Source organism: Xyrauchen texanus, chromosome 35, assembly GCF_025860055.1.
Source record: "Xyrauchen texanus isolate HMW12.3.18 chromosome 35, RBS_HiC_50CHRs, whole genome shotgun sequence".
NCBI classification, from domain to species: domain Eukaryota; kingdom Metazoa; phylum Chordata; class Actinopteri; order Cypriniformes; family Catostomidae; genus Xyrauchen; species Xyrauchen texanus.
This window is the reverse complement of record NC_068310.1, coordinates 23,395,553-23,411,623: the sequence shown is the minus strand read 5'-3', so window position 1 is coordinate 23,411,623 and position 16,071 is coordinate 23,395,553. Positions and strand designations below refer to the sequence as shown.

Sequence of the window (16,071 nt, the reverse complement as noted above, 5' to 3'; positions counted from 1 at the left end):
GAGTCGTATGGATTACTTTTACGCTGACTTGTGTGATTTTTGGAGCATCCAAATTTTGGCACCCATTCACTTTTATTGTATGGACCAAAGGAGCTGATCAATTCTTAAAAATATCTATTTGTGTTCTGCTGAAGAAAGTAAGTCACACAATGGGATGGCATAAGGGTGAGTAAATGATGAGAATTTTCATTTTTAGGTGAACTATTTCTTTAAACAAATTTAATGTTACAGCTCAAATAATAAATGAGTTTTAACAGAATTAATGTTATACAGTATCAAGTGCTTATATATAATTATAAGCTTTACATTTCTGCTTTTTAACCCACCTAAAATTGGCCCCATTCACTTCCATTTCCTCACCTACATTGTTGCTTTTTTATCGAGGACGGACGAGTCAAAATTATGCTGTGTTTTGTGGTAATCAATATTATGCTGCAAATGCTGTCAATTGAGCTTATCTTTTATGTATCCCAGTATATTCCTTTAATGCATTATTAACTTGGAGCTTTAATGTGTATTTTTCTTATTTTTGTAAATGATAATTGTTTTATATCTCAGAACCATGTACTGGACCGACTGGGGCAATCACCCAAAGATTGAGACTGCAGCCATGGATGGGACTCTTAGACAAACCCTGGTCCATGAGAACATCCAGTGGCCTACAGGTCTGACTCCATACAGTACTGCGTTTAACCATCTGAATACATTCTGCTGCATAGGAGAATTTATGGTGATTTCTGTGTTCATGTGTTGATGAATGTTTCTCTTTTTTTCTGTGTGGCAGGTCTTGCTGTGGACTACTTTAATGAGCGTCTTTACTGGGCTGATGTCAAGCTCTCTGTGATCGGCAGTGTGCGTCTGGATGGCTCTGACCCTGTGGTGGCTGTATCCAACACCAAAAACAGTTCAGTAAAATGAGTGTGCTTTTATGCTCTGGAATGAAATCAGGTGTTCCACAGTCATGGAAAACCTGGAAATATCAGAGAATCTTAAAGTTGTGATTTTAAGGCCTGGAAAAGGCATGTAAAATCATAGAAATGTCTATTGTATTCTAATATGTACTGTTTCTAGTTTTGCTTTGCTCTAAAATATTTCATTGTCTGGATATTGGTCTTTGTAGAGTAAAACTTGCAGCAAACCACCATGACAACATCAGTATGTCTGTTGAGGGTCTTGATGGAGACATTTTACACTAAGTTTAATTTCTTAAGCCTAATTATTTAAATGCTCTGTTCCTGACATACTGTACAAAAGGAAATCCACACCAGCAATTCTTTGAAATTATTTAAAAAAAATCCTTATCCAGTAATAACAAACAACTCGAAAGGTTGTGAAAAAAATCACGGTTATTCATTGGTCAAAGTGTGGGAACCCTGTAAAAGGATGTGTGAATACAGCAATATCTTTTTGACTGTCAGCAACTGTATCTTTAATAATTTGGGTATCAAAAAAACAAGCTGTTCTGTTGAATTCTGTTCTGTTATAAGCAGTTTTGATCAACTTTTATAAGCTTTTTATTTATTAATGATAGCATATAGTATTATGGTTAGTGTGATGTTTTGGGAATAAATTGCCTTCTCTTTTTCTTACAGATCTCCTCCACCCCTTCAGCATTGATATCTTTGAGGATTACATTTATGGGGTCACTTACACCAACAACTTTGTCTTCCGGGTCAACAAGTTTGGCAAAGGTCAAGCTGAAAATCTGACAACGGGCATCAACCATGCTACAGACATAGTGCTCTATCATCGCTACAAACAGCCAGAGAGTGAGTGTTTGCGTGAAAGCCAATAATATGCGTGTGGTGTTATTTGGATGTGAATGTAATATTGCATCTTATATTCCAATCTGACTCTGAATATGACTGTGTGGGTTTGTTTACAGTGAATAACCCATGTGACAGGAAGAAGTGTGAATGGTTGTGTCTGCTCAGTCCCAGTGGCCCAGTATGCATCTGTCCAAATGATCATATCCCTGACAACGGCACCTGTGTGGAGGTGCCCCCGGCAACGCAATCCCCCATCAGTAAGATCCTCCTCACATTGCTGCTTTTACACCAATATCCCAATTCATACTACAATTAGAGCAATGTTCTGATTACCACAGTACATTCAACTAAAGTACAGGGTTGTCAAGATAATAAAAAGATAATTTTTGTGCACAATAATTATTAATTTGTTCAAAAATTATTAAATTGTATATAATGAAATATTAAAACATGCTTGTGAAATATCAAACACCCATTTTAAGAATTCACGCTTGCAAAAAACATTCTTGTAATTTCAAAGTAGACTTACAATTTATTAAATGTAATCAAATCGTCCTCAAAATCTGAGTTTGGCTATTTATCTCTGGTATTGTTCATGTTTTTGTATTTGTAATGCATTCTTTTTTTTATCTAGCGCCCATCTGCTTTTTATCTGCTTGCCACACATATCTCAACATTAAAATTATGAAATTCTATAAACTTAACCTAATACTTCGTCCTCGCAATGTCATGTTTTTCTTATAGCTACGACCTGTAACATTCCCTGTCAGAATGGTGGTAGCTGCTTCCTCAACGCGTGGAAGCCCAAGTGTCACTGCCCCACCAGTTACAGTGGAGAACGCTGTGAAATCAACCTGTGCAGAGACTACTGTCAGAACGGAGGAACCTGCTCACCGGCACGTACAGGTATACACACATGAAATTTACACAAATATAATATCCCTATTTTTCCGTCAGTAAAGTTATATTAGAAAGATTTCGATTTTCTTGTAAAGAGAACTTTTCCTTTCTCATTTCAACATGCTACTTTTGTCATCTCTGATCTTTCTCATACATCTTTATTTATCCATGTGCAGTTTTCATTTGATGCTAATTTACTTCCTGAAATGTATATCTTGTACACATAAATTAGAGCAGGGATATCTGTCTTTTTCCTTTTTTGTCAGGTGCTCCTACCTGTCGTTGTCAGACTGGCTTCACTGGGCCCAGATGTAACTTGCACACCTGTCAGAACTACTGCCAGAATGGGGGCAACTGCTCCGTAAACCAGGGCAACCAGCCATCTTGCCGCTGTCCAGATGGCTTTCTTGGTGACCAGTGCCAGTATCGTGAGTGTGATTCATCACTAAAAAACATATTTAATTCCACTCTAAAATATTTAATACCTTGTTGTTTTTTTAAATCAGTTGTTTCATTACTAAGCCTTAAAGTGTGTTTTATTTGCTCAGATGTGTAACTGCTAAACTGTATCTGTCTCTGTGTTGGCAGGTGAATGTGACGACTTCTGTAAGAATAAAGGTATCTGTATGCAGATGATGAATGGCACTAAACATTGCCGCTGTCCTGACTCGTTCTTCGGCACACAGTGTGAGCTGAATAAGTGTGCATACTGCGGTGAGGGCAAATGTGAACTGCTTAATTCTGGAGGAATTGCATGCAGGTACGTACCGGTACATTAATCTGCTTGGAACTGATTCATAGGGCATTCATTGACATCTGTATCCCAGCACTAAACCTTTTGCATAGGAGTTTGAAAATGGATTTGAATCAGTTGCGTGCTGTTTGTGAGATGATATGGTATGATTTATGTACTTGTGTGTGTAGATGTGCTGATAAAAAGCTGTGGCCCACCTGCTACACCTGTGATGACTTCTGTATTGAGGGCCAGTGCTCTATAGATGGGCAAACTAAGCTGCCACATTGCAGGTAAAACAGCCAAAGATGCCACAAATCCTCTCTTTAACAAAGCTGTACACAGGAAATTACTTTTGCTCTCAGCTGTTAAGTGTCAGGATTGGGTATCTATTGCATGACGTTTTCAGCTTTACAACAAGCTTCAGTTTATAAAGCTGAACTTGTATTACATCAAATGCATTTTTTAAATTATGTAAAGTCATGCTTATGGAAGATACACAGCAATAGATAATATAATACGCATAAAATGTAAAAATTCACAAAAATTGTATGTAGACAATTAAAATGGACCCACAAGTGAACCTTGTGGTACCCCCTTATACACTATCAATACATCAGATAAAAGACAGTGTACCTGCATGGCCTGGTGCTTACCTTCTAAGAGAGCGATAATGTATTGCTTTTGAACCAAGATTGAGCTAAACATCTCTAGAGATTGCAAGTGATTCAAAGTATGTGTGTGTTATCTAGGTGTCACACAGGCTGGGAAGGTTTTCGCTGTCAGCTCTATGTCGCTCCTGTTCAAACCTCAGTCTCTGGAAGTAAGTGCCAGCACTTCCATCTCTCTTTGTATCAAAGAAGGAATCAGGGCAGTGATAATATATGTCTCCTCTGTGTGTAGATACTGCATCAGTGGTCATCCCTGTGCTGTTGCTGCTCTTGCTAGCACTGTTAGTGGTTGGCGCCATCGTGTGGTACAAGAAAAGAATGCGTGGGTAAGTAAAATCTCCATCTCAATATATGAAAAGGAGCTAGGAGACTCTCTATGACTGTTTCACAATCTACATTGATCAGACTTTTTTTCCCTATCATTTCCCTCCATTTCTTGTCTTCAACAAAGCAGGGATGTGTTATATATTATGTACAATTTGATTGCATTCTGAGTTGCATTTTAAGCCTGGCTTAGTATAACATGAGTTTAGTACCATATTAATATATTTACATACTTTATGCTTTTATCACAAAGCCTTTAAAATAAGTAATATATGTCTACTGTATATTTGTAATTTTCCTTAATACATTTTAATGTGGGAGGGCGAATGGAAATCGTAGCTGAACTTTAGCTTTGGTTTGAGTTAATGTAATATATGTTGTATATTTTGTTTAACACATTTTCTTTTTATAGTTTCTATTTTATTGCTACAGACCCCAATGATTTGCTACCCCTTGTTGAAAGCCCATTTCAGAACGCTAACTCCTTCATGCTCCCAAATTTAATATAGGGCTATACTCAGTTTCCAACTCTCTCTCTTTGTCTCTCTTTCTCTTGGTGGTAAAACTGCATTTCTCTGTCTCTCAGGTCTGTGAGGCGGGGCAAGCCCAGCTCCAGATGTTCGCGGTAACTCTGACTCTATTACAGCAGGGTCTCTTCCTTTCCCATTCCCACCTCTCTCCCTCTCTCTCTCTGCTTCTCTTGCCTGATCCTGTGCTGTTACTGTGGTATTCCTGTGGGTTTTAGCTATTTCAACACAGGGATCTATTGCTTAAATGGATCAACTGGTTGGTGCAAGATGCAGCATTGGGCTGTGTCCTGTCCCTCACAACCCCCCCTCCCTCATGCAATCATGTAGACGTGTGTTCATTTATATCCGTATGTTCGTGAGACCAGTGCCGCTGTGCTTCAAGTGTTTGGCTCATCATTTACTGTAATGGACCATGTCTTTCTCTGAGACCCTGCAGAGTTGCTCACTCTGGCTGGCAGTCTCCACCTGAAAGCGCATGAATTGTTCCTCAAAGTGTCATGGCTCCTGTATGTGTATATATACTGCAGGAGAGGCCCTGGTAGATGTTAGCTATGTCTCTGGCTCTGTTTACACCTGGTATTAACCTCGTGCGACCCTGCATCCACATGTGTGGATGTTGTATTTTGGCTTCGCTATACGCAACGCATAATTTAAATTAATTTTAAAACTGTCTGAATACTGTTCGCAAGACTCTACACTGTAATTTAAGGGTTAAACTTCGGTCATTTTGTTTCATTTTAATATAAATTTTGTTATCGTTTTATTTTTTTATCACTGTGGTACAATATGGTTCTATTCATTAACCTTAATAAATGCATTCTTATATATTTACTATGCATTTTCACATTTAGAATAAATGTATTCATGCAAAGGCTGAAATATTTTGCTTTCAGAGGCTTTATGGGGGTTAGGATGAAATTAAGGTGCATTTCTAACTGTTCTGAGACAATTGCAGCCAGACAGCACACTGGAGGTTCAGTAATTCACTAAATAGGGAGCAAGGGAGCATCCTATAGCTTTCTATTCAGCTAAGTGCATTCACTCCTAAAATCTGACCAAAAGTTCAGTTTTAGACTGCAGATGATGTTTGGACCACTCTACATGTTCTGCTGACTTGGGACAATGATAATCAGTACATAGATTCAGAATTGTAGATTATTTTAACATGATTGGCAGTGATTGGATGATGCTGGTCATAACTTTTAATCAGAATGATTAATTCAGGTTTATAGAAAATCAGCTGTAATGTCCATCTCAAAAATAAATAACCAACACATAATAAACGATTTGATGAAAAACATCAGACTTTTTATTGCTTGGTATTACTTACAATTTCACAACTTAGTCCAGCTGTCCACATATAAGGATATAATTATTTAGGAAAACTTATTTTCTCTAGAATTAAAAAATATATAATTATTCTTGTTTATTAGGTGCTACTAGTTATAAATCAAAAAGGGAAATGAAAAATGCACACAGTAGTCACACAGAGGTTAGGATTTGTCTCTGATGTGATCGGATTTCGAGAGAAGGATCACTGATATTGTGATTTTACAAACATCATTCGTGAACGTGTTACTGTTACTACAAGCTGATTAAAAATAAAATAAAATATTTATATATACACTACCGGTCAAAAGTTTTGAAACACTTGACGGAAATGTTTCTCATGATCTTAAAAGCAAGCAAGCAAGCAAGCAACTTTATTTATATAGCACATTTTTAAACAACAGACGTTGCCCCAAAGTGCTTTACAGAATAATAACATGAAAGTCATACAACAAAAAACAGACATACATTATTCAAAAGCTAAAGAAAATAAATAAGTTTTTAAATAAGACTTAAAAGTTGTAATCGATGGAGCTGATCTCACATGGAATGGGAGACTATTCCAAAGTTTGGGACCTACCACGGAAAAAGCACGATCTCCTTTTGATTTTAAGTTACAACGTGGTACCTTTAAAAGTCGTTGATCGGAGGACCTGAGAACTCTAAAAGGAGAGTAAGGAACTATAAGATCTCTGATGTACTGGGGGGCAAGGCCTGACAATGCCTTGTAAACAAACAAGAGAATTTTAAAATCAATCCTAAATTTAGAGTAATATTTTCTCTCTTTCGCACCCCCGTTAAAAGCCTTGCCGCTGCATTCTGCACTAACTGTAGGCGGACAAGCAGAGTCTGGGGGAGACCGATATATAAAGAATTGCAGTAGTCAAGCTTAGATGTAATAAAAGAATGAACTACAATTTCTAAATCCTCACTAGATAAAAAATGCTTTACTTTAGCAATTGACCTCAGGTTAAAAAAGCTTCCTTTGACAACAGCACCAATCTGTTTCTTAAAGTTAAGCGATGAGTCCATGATCACCCCTAAACTCTTTACATGATTCTCAGTCTTTAGGGATAAAGAACCCAAATGATCAGGAAAGCAAGATAAGACGGGAGAGCCTACAATCAAAACCTCAGTTTTACTCTCATTCAATTGGAGAAAGCTGCTGGATAGCCAGAGTTTAATGTCACTGTAACATTCCTGTACTTTGTCCAACGAACAGGTATTATCTAGCCTCACAGGAAAGTAAAATTGGAGATTGTCTGCATAGCAATGATATGAAATGCTATACTTTCGAAAAACACTGCTTAAAGGAACCATGTAGAGCGAAAACAGCAACGGTCCCAAAATCGACCCCTGAGGGACACCACAAACTAAAGGGGCCAATGTGGAAGAGAAGTCTCCCAGATTCACAGCAACTGTCCTGCCTTTTAAATACGAAGCAAACCACTGAAGAGCTATACCCTGCACACCAACCCAACACTCCAGACGACTGAGAAGAATTTCATGATCTATTGTATCGAAGGCAGCGCTCAGATCCAATAAAACTAGAACAACATGTGATCCAGAATCCAACGATAATAATACATCATTAGTGACCTTTAGCAGTGCCGATTCTGTACTATGACAGGTCCTAAAGCCTGACTGGAATATATCTCAAATATTATAAGTATTCAGATGTGAATATAACTGTGAATAGACCACTTTCTCTAAAATTTTCGAAATAAAAGACAATTTAGAAATTGGCCTATAGTTGTGATATACTGTATGATCCAAGTTAGGTTTTTTTTAACAAGGGATGAAGAATTGCATGTTTAAAACTATTAGGTACCACTCCGTTCATTAGAGAACTGTTAATTATAGCTGTTAGGCTAGAACTCACAGTAGGAAAAAAATCTTTTGATCTGAAGGCGTATGCTTAAATGTTTGAAATTAGTTTTGTAGACAAAAATATAATTGTGCACCATATTCATTTATTTCATTATAAAACAAAAATGTAAATAATTTTTATTTTTATTGATGACTTTGAGCAAATAATAAAGAAAAGAAGCCAATAAGTGCCCAGCAAAGATGGGGACTCCTTCAATATCGTTTAAAAAGCATCCCAGGGTGATACCTCAAGAAGTTGGTTGAGAAAATGTCAAGAGTACATGTCTGCAAATTCTAGGCAAAGGGTTTGAAGATGCTAAAATATAACACAGTTTTGATTTATTTTGGGGGCATAATTCCCATAGTTATATATATATATATATATATATATATATATATATATATATATATATATATATATATATATATATGCTTCTCCAAAGTTTTCTGATCAGATGGGTATTTTTTTGTTTCTTTAAATTTTAAAAACTTGTTTTAGCGAAAACCTTGTTTTATTGATTGATTAGTAACTAGTATGAGTATGTTTTCAGGGACAATTTTTAATGCCAATGTGGTTACATTTTCAACTGCCCTTGAATTTAAGTGATCAGATCACCTGAGACTAATTTTAATACCAGGTAAAAACAAGGCCAAAGTGTCATGGCTCCTATATGTGTATATACAGCAGGACTGACCCTGGTGGAATGTAAGCTGTGTCTCTATGTTTGCGAGTTGCTTGATGAAAGGCTACTTTGTGTGTGCAAGTGTAATGTAAGTTCTTGTGCTATGGCTCAGCCTACAGAAGTGTGTTGAAAAGAAGCTTGAATAAAGATGTAACGGCTCACTGGTGTTTCTGTCCACAGTGCTAAGGGATTCCAACACCAGAGGATGACAAACGGAGCCATGAATGTTGAGATCGGTAACCCGGCGTACAAGATTTACGAAGGAGAGCCTGATGATGATGCAGGGGAGCTGCTAGACTCTGACTTCACTCTGGATCCAGATAAGGTGACGCCCTAAAATTACTTTCAGGGCTAATGTTAACATAAGTCCCAATTCCAAGGATGTTCTGCTACATGTTCTATACATAAGAACTTTAAATATTGCTTCAGTTTACCACTGGCCATTTGTGATTGGCTCACCTTGCTGAGACACAATTACTAGGTGTTTTACAGCTGTAAACATACTGCCAACTTCCCATCTGCCAAAAATGTATAATTGTTGTACAGCTCTTGTGACTTCATGACACCTAACCCACTGCGTGTCTCTCCCACAGCCCACAAACTTCACCAACCCGGTGTACGCCACTCTCTACATGGGCGCCCATAATAGCCGTAACTCTCTGGCCAGCACAGATGAGAAGAAGGAGCTGCTGTCTGCAGGGGACGAGGACATGGGAGATCCGCTGGGGTAGAGCAGCCTGAAGCCATGGCCCCCACCCACATGCACGCAGACCTTTATGCCTTTACACATCAGAGGAAAAGCAACAAGAGAGCAAGAACACTGTACAAAATGTAAAAAAAAAAAAGAAAAAAACATGAAGGACAACTTTTGTAATTGATTGCAGTATTATATTTTATTTTCCGAGAAATTCTTCTGGTCAACGAAAGAACGCATTTTCTATACATATATTTTTCTTTTCTTTCTTGGCTTAGTTTCTCACCCCTCCTCTCCATGTAGCCACTACCTCTGTGCTCAACCAGATGCCAACAACAAGATGGGGGAAATTCTATTTGATTTCTGTTTTTGTTTTTAAGTTTATTTTTATACTAATTGTTTAGAGATCAACGTTTCTTTTGGGAACTGCAAATTTGCCAAGTGTTGCTAATGAAATAATAAGGGAGGAGGGATTGGCAGACTGAATGATACTGATGCTGACTCTGCCTGTGTCCAATTTCATATGGCTGAGAAAGTATGCACGCAGGAGGTGTGTATGTGCGTGTGTTTGTGTGTTTCGATTAGCAAGACATGGATGAGTCAGCATCGCTTTTATTTCTGTACTTTATCTCAGAGAACAACGCTTACGATGATTGTCTTACTCCTTGCACAGATTGATTTTATATATATTTACATATATAGGCTAATTAACAAAGTGTCTTGTCGAATATACCCAGGAATACAAGCAGACACCCATACAAATACCAGTATATAGCTGTCTTTGTTTTAGCTTGTTTTTTTTTTTTTTGTTGATGTTGTTTTTTTAACCGGATGAAAAGATGCAAAACGCGGCACTCTGATGTCATAATGGATTTTACGAATGAGTGAATGAATTGAAACAAAGGCGGTCAATGTGAGAGAACATTCCAAAACTGTTTCCAGGGTGTGTATCAGTGGCCTTGGTGTGTGTGTGTGTGTAAGCAATCACGTGTCAGCGATCAGTACATCCAAAGGAGCGAGGCGCTTGTCTTCCAGTGGGCCAGGAACAAAAAGACAAACCCAGAGCTTGCGTCTGCTCTCAGACTGTGAGGCTTCAAGAGAACTGTTCCATATCACTTCAGTGGGAACTGTGTCACGTTTAGTTTGAATAGTTTTATGTCTTATGGATTTTATGCCTAATGTAAGTGCATTCCTGTGAGGTTCATGTGGATCCAGTTTTAACTCACTGCCTTGCTGCTATTTTATTCCATTCTCATCTGCCTGACCTGTAGAGAGACTCAGCCAGCCCTGATGGTGCTGAGCCTCCATTTTTTCTAACGGAGGTTATTCTTAGGCTAATGCATGGATCCAACAACGCCAAAAAGACTCTTTGCAGCTCAACAGATACATGTTAACAATATTCACCCGATCGTCTGGACTTAACATAAAGGTACTGCTCTGTTTACGATCAAATGTAATTTAGCTTGGCCCATAGTGCCCACAGACGAGTAGTTTCACACAACATTACAACTATTTCTGTAGTTTTGTTGGTTCGTATTGTTTCATGATTTTTTTTTATATACAAGATGATTAAACTGCTTTTTATAGTAGAAATGCATGGTGGCTCAGCCCTTCTTTATGAGAGAGAACTGGACCTGGAGATCTTCCATCAGTTACAAAACAACGATATATTGAGAAATAAAAATGTGTACAGAAAAATAAGTGGTTTCTGGGTTGGTGCTCTGCTGTAGCTTGGCAAATGGTACAAGTGGTTAGTTTTTGTTTCTAAAAAGTCACACTTGTTTTAAGAAGAAGAAAAACATTTTGTCTTAGTTCAGGCCAAAGTAAAAAAATATATATATATATATTTAGCTTGTACTGTATTTATTATAAACAAGATACATAATAATGTGGCTATTCATATAATATACAGAAGTGAAACTGACAGTATTTAAACTAAAATGTGCTAATGTCTTTGAATATTGTGATGAAGACAAAGGTGAGTCTCAAATATGTTTATTGAAAATTATGACAGGTCCACACTTTTTGAATATCCAGGTAACCACTGCATTTTTTGGTCCATATCAACTAAATAACATCCACATTTTGGTACATTCACCTTTTATTTGTGCTTTTCCTCCCAAATGGCTTGATTTAGTTTATTCTGTGTGCCAACAATATGAAATTCAGTTCAGTGAATGTTCAGTGTCTATGAAGCCATTGGTGAAATAAGATACTGTTACACAATTGAGAATTTAACATTAGTGTTGTATTTGTTCACTTCTTTTTTGAGTTTTAGTTAATATGCGGTGTCGTACTGTAATGTGATCCTTTCATAAACGGCCACGTAAGACAATCAAATGCAATTGCTTTGTATTTAATACTAGTGCAAAAGGAATCACATTATATTGTTTCATTATAGGCTATTTTTTCAACAATTAAATTCCTCTCTGATCTTATAAAACATTTAAAAATATAAAGAACAGATCTTGTTGGTCTAAACATAACCGAGTCTTTCCTACAAATAATGGTTGTACTTAATTTCATTACTGTTTCGGGAAATTGTAATTTGGTGAACTTGCACACCCAAGCGATTATATTCTGCCGTCATTACAATTTTGGATTGGTCCAATATCCCATTTTAAATTATTATCAAAACTAAGTCAAATGCATTCATATGCATAATAAATCGGTGTATTTAGTTTGCAGGGTTAGAGAACGGAAAGAACGTTCTAGGAAAAGTTTCATGGTATGGCATGAACTACATTATCTACACTTCACTCAGGTACATATGCACAGGGTTGGGGAGTAATGGAATACATGTAATGGGATTACATATTTAAAATACAAATATGTGAGTAACTGTGTTCCACTACATTTACAATTTAAATAATTGGTAATTATAATAGTTACATTCAAAAGTATTTTGATTACTGAAGAGATTACTTTGCATTTTATTGTCATTTGTTTCATTTAATATTTAGTCCTTTCAGATGGAAAACATTTATTCATATAAATGATGCGATCCAAAGTGCATTTGAACAGCAGTGAAACCCTTTCTTATGATGTGATACAGACAGAGAAGTTTGAAGTAAGTTTGGAGCAGAAGAAATAGAAATATACCTTGTGTAAATTCTCAGCTTTATACGCTAAGATAAAATGCTATTTCTAGCCATTTTACATGCACATGTTACCAGACACGATCACATTTTTTTATCAAGAAAATTTACGTTAGATCATAATTTCTTTTTTCTAGTAAGACCTTTGATATTAGTGCAAAAATCTTATTCTTGATAATATTTTTAGTTTTGTTTTCCTGTAAAACAATACTTAAAACAAGATCAGTTTGATTGATCTTGTTTTAGAAACAACACTGCATAAGATATTTCGTTTTTTTCAGAGAATATATTTTTAACGTGTATTTAACATGTCTTTCTGTACTGGCAGAGTTTTTATAGACAAAAAAAGTTTAAAAAAAAATCTTCCAGTGCTGAAGAAGTAATCCAAAGTATTTAAAATATGTTAGTTACTTTGAGTAATCTAACGGAATACGTTACAAATGACATTTTACAGCATGTAATCTGTAGTGGAATACATTTAAAAAGTAACTCTCCCAATCCTGCATATGTCAAATGCTAACAGTTTGAACAAGCCCGGTCCATATAAAGGTCCAGGTGAGGACAGAGGCACCATTAATACAAGGCACATGATCAGTAAAATGGCACTTATTCAGGCCATTTTGTTAAAGCTGCGATGCATTTCTTGGACAATTACTTATTGTATTTACATTAAGTATGAAACATTTTTCAACATTAGGATTAACAAAAAGATATAAATTTAGATACATCAATATTAGCTATAAGAAATAATACTGACTCAACAGAAAGGCACTTCTTTCTTGTAACCACAGTACTGGTCTAGATTAAAATACTGGAGACAGACTAACCAGCTCCTAGTACTGTAGCTGAAATGAATAAAAGTTTAATAAAAATGTATCACCACCCTCATGTTGATATACAAACATATGGGTTTGGAACACATGAAGGTGAGTAAACGATGACAGAATTTCATATTTTGGAGAATTATCCCTTTAACAAGTATTTTGAGTTCATAGTTTATAAAGCACTGTACAGGAAGTTAACATCAGTCTGACCTCACTGCTCGATCCCACTGTCAGAAAGTCGAGCTTCGATTGCACAATATAAGGAAATCCACATTAATAGGACATAAATCCTTTAGGAAAGAACAGTCTCACTGCTGCCTGTTCTCTCTTTGCTTTGCTTCTCAATCCACAACTTTGCACAGGGAACCACTTTTACAACACAAGCTTCTAGTGATGCTCCTCATGCATTCATGAGGACTGGGTGGTAGTTCTAAAGTCTGCTTTTATGGCTTTGTTGATAGTCTCCAGTGCAGAATCCAAAAAGGATTTCCAATAAATAATTTCCCCATCCCTTAAAATGAAAGACATTGGTTTGGTCCTGCACTTCCCTCAGTCACTGTGAATTGTAGGAAGGAGTCATTTCAGAAGAAAGCAGGGGGAGGGTAGCAGAGAGTGAGTGCGTGAGGGGTCTTTAGGGTCACTTCCACCCATTCCGGATCACTGCGTCAGCTCGCAGGAAGGGCTGGCTTCGGAGATCTGGGAGTGTGGAAGGGAGAGAGTTCGATCAGGAACACTCATGTTAACAGGAGTAATAATCTGTGTTTGAGCTGGATGTAATAATTGTGTCTATTAAAGTTTGCATGAAGTGTCTCATAAGCACTTCAACAGGTCTTATAGGAACAATTTAGTTTTTTACTCAGCCATGTGTCATTCAAAATCCATAAAATGTTCTTTTTTTTTTTGTGGAACGTACAACGAAAGTAGACAGTGACCAGTGGGGCTGTCAATATCCAAACGGCAAAAAAGCTTGTGAAAGTACCGTTAAATTTGTAGTCGTTAACCCTAGTACCACAAGATCTGTCGCCAGAACCAATGATGCTTGACACGCTTGATGTCACTGTTCTTGCGTATTGTGAGGTTTGAATGTGTGCTAGTAACATTCAAGCTACAACACAGCGGAAGATGTTCAGTGAATAACAACTTAAATTTTGGTATGTTCCTCTCACAAAGCTGTTGTATGGTATAGGACTGGGTAAAAATATAGATTTTTTTAAAAAAGCCATCGCCATTTTAATGATTTTGATATAGATTCTTAAATCCGAAAATCATTCTTGTACTTTATGCATAACCCTCAAGTTTTGCGCTATGCGACAAAATTTCACGCAATGCGAATAAAAATGTCTGTGATTAGCCACTGGCTTGTAAAAGTTGCCAGTGATTGAGTTGTATATTGGCAAGTTCAACACCGAGATCCTCTTGCATGTTGAGCGTAAAAGTTTGGTTTGACCCGTTCTGTGGATTGTCTACCCAAAAAAAAAAAAAAAAAAGTTCTTTAAATTAAGAATGTTTTTGTTTTGTTTTTTATCCCCTTTTCTCCCAATTTGAAATGCCCAATTCTCACTACTTCGTAGGTCCTTGTGACTCCAGGGGTGGGAAATGAGTTGTTGATGCGAGAGGTCAACAGAGAATGGCCAGAATGGTTCGAACTGACAAAGTCTACAGTAACTTGATAACTACGATAACTGCTCTGTACAATTGTGGTGAGAAGAATAGCATCTGAGAATACAATTCTGAGATGTGGGTTGGTGCTGGATTGGTGGCACAAGGGAGGACCTACACAATATTAGGCAGGTGGGTTTAATGTTGTGGCTGATCGGTGTATGTATGTGTGTGTGTATGTATATATATATACACTCACCTAAAGGATTATTAGGAACACCATACTAATACTGTGTTTGACCCCCTTTCGCCTTCAGAACTGCCTTAATTCTACGTGGCATTGATTCAACAAGGTGCTGAAAGCATTCTTTAGAAATGTTGGCCCATATTGATAGGATAGCATCTTGCAGTTGATGGAGATTTGTGGGATGCACATCCAGGGCACGAGCTCCTGCTCCATCACATCCCAAAGATGCTCTATTGGGTTGAGATCTGGTGACTGTGGGGGCCATTTTAGTACAGTGAACTCATTGTCATGTTCAAGAAACCAATTTGAAATGATTCGAGCTTTGTGACATGGTGCATTATCCTGCTGGAAGTAGCCATCAGAGGATGGGTACATGGTGGCCATAAAGGGATGGACATGGTCAGAAACAATGCTCAGGTAGGCCGTGGCATTTAAACGATGCCCAATTGGCACTAAGGGGCCTTAAGTGTGCCAAGAAAACATCCCCCACACCATTACACCACCACCACCAGCCTGCACAGTGGTAACAAGGCATGATGGATCCATGTTCTCATTCTGTTTACGCCAAATTCTGACTCTACCATCTGAATGTCTCAACAGAAATCGAGACTCATCAGACCAGGCAACATTTTTCCAGTCTTCAACTGTCCAATTTTGGTGAGCTCTTGCAAATTGTAGCCTCTTTTTCCTATTTGTAGTGGAGATGAGTGGTACCCGGTGGGGTCTTCTGCTGTTGTAGCCCATCCGCCTCAAGGTTGTGCGTGTTGTGGCTTCACAAATGCTTTGCTGCATACCTCGGTT

General features: G+C 37.4%; 2 protein-coding genes across 5 annotated transcripts in view; one reads left to right on the top strand and one right to left on the bottom strand.

Moving 5' to 3' along the window:
- The window catches only part of LOC127629092 (low-density lipoprotein receptor-related protein 1-like), a 184,203-nt gene extending 174,057 nt beyond the window's left edge, over nucleotides 1-10,146 (top strand). The window contains exons 78-89 of the mRNA XM_052106140.1: nucleotides 559-665; nucleotides 785-904; nucleotides 1,593-1,769; nucleotides 1,886-2,026; nucleotides 2,514-2,675; nucleotides 2,936-3,097; nucleotides 3,258-3,429; nucleotides 3,594-3,695; nucleotides 4,155-4,225; nucleotides 4,306-4,399; nucleotides 8,989-9,133; nucleotides 9,402-10,146. Coding sequence (XP_051962100.1) covers nucleotides 559-665; nucleotides 785-904; nucleotides 1,593-1,769; nucleotides 1,886-2,026; nucleotides 2,514-2,675; nucleotides 2,936-3,097; nucleotides 3,258-3,429; nucleotides 3,594-3,695; nucleotides 4,155-4,225; nucleotides 4,306-4,399; nucleotides 8,989-9,133; nucleotides 9,402-9,539 — 1,591 coding nt within the window. The 3' untranslated portion in view covers nucleotides 9,540-10,146. The remainder of the gene's footprint in view (nucleotides 1-558; nucleotides 666-784; nucleotides 905-1,592; nucleotides 1,770-1,885; nucleotides 2,027-2,513; nucleotides 2,676-2,935; nucleotides 3,098-3,257; nucleotides 3,430-3,593; nucleotides 3,696-4,154; nucleotides 4,226-4,305; nucleotides 4,400-8,988; nucleotides 9,134-9,401) is intronic.
- A 136-nt stretch (nucleotides 10,147-10,282) lies between these two features.
- Nucleotides 10,283-16,071, bottom strand: part of LOC127629100 (formin-like protein 3) — a 75,716-nt gene continuing 69,927 nt past the window's right edge. For all 4 annotated transcript variants that reach the window (XM_052106160.1, XM_052106159.1, XM_052106161.1 and 1 more), the window contains one exon: nucleotides 10,283-14,120. In XM_052106160.1, coding sequence (XP_051962120.1) covers nucleotides 14,090-14,120 — 31 coding nt within the window. In that variant the 3' untranslated portion in view covers nucleotides 10,283-14,089. The remainder of the gene's footprint in view (nucleotides 14,121-16,071) is intronic.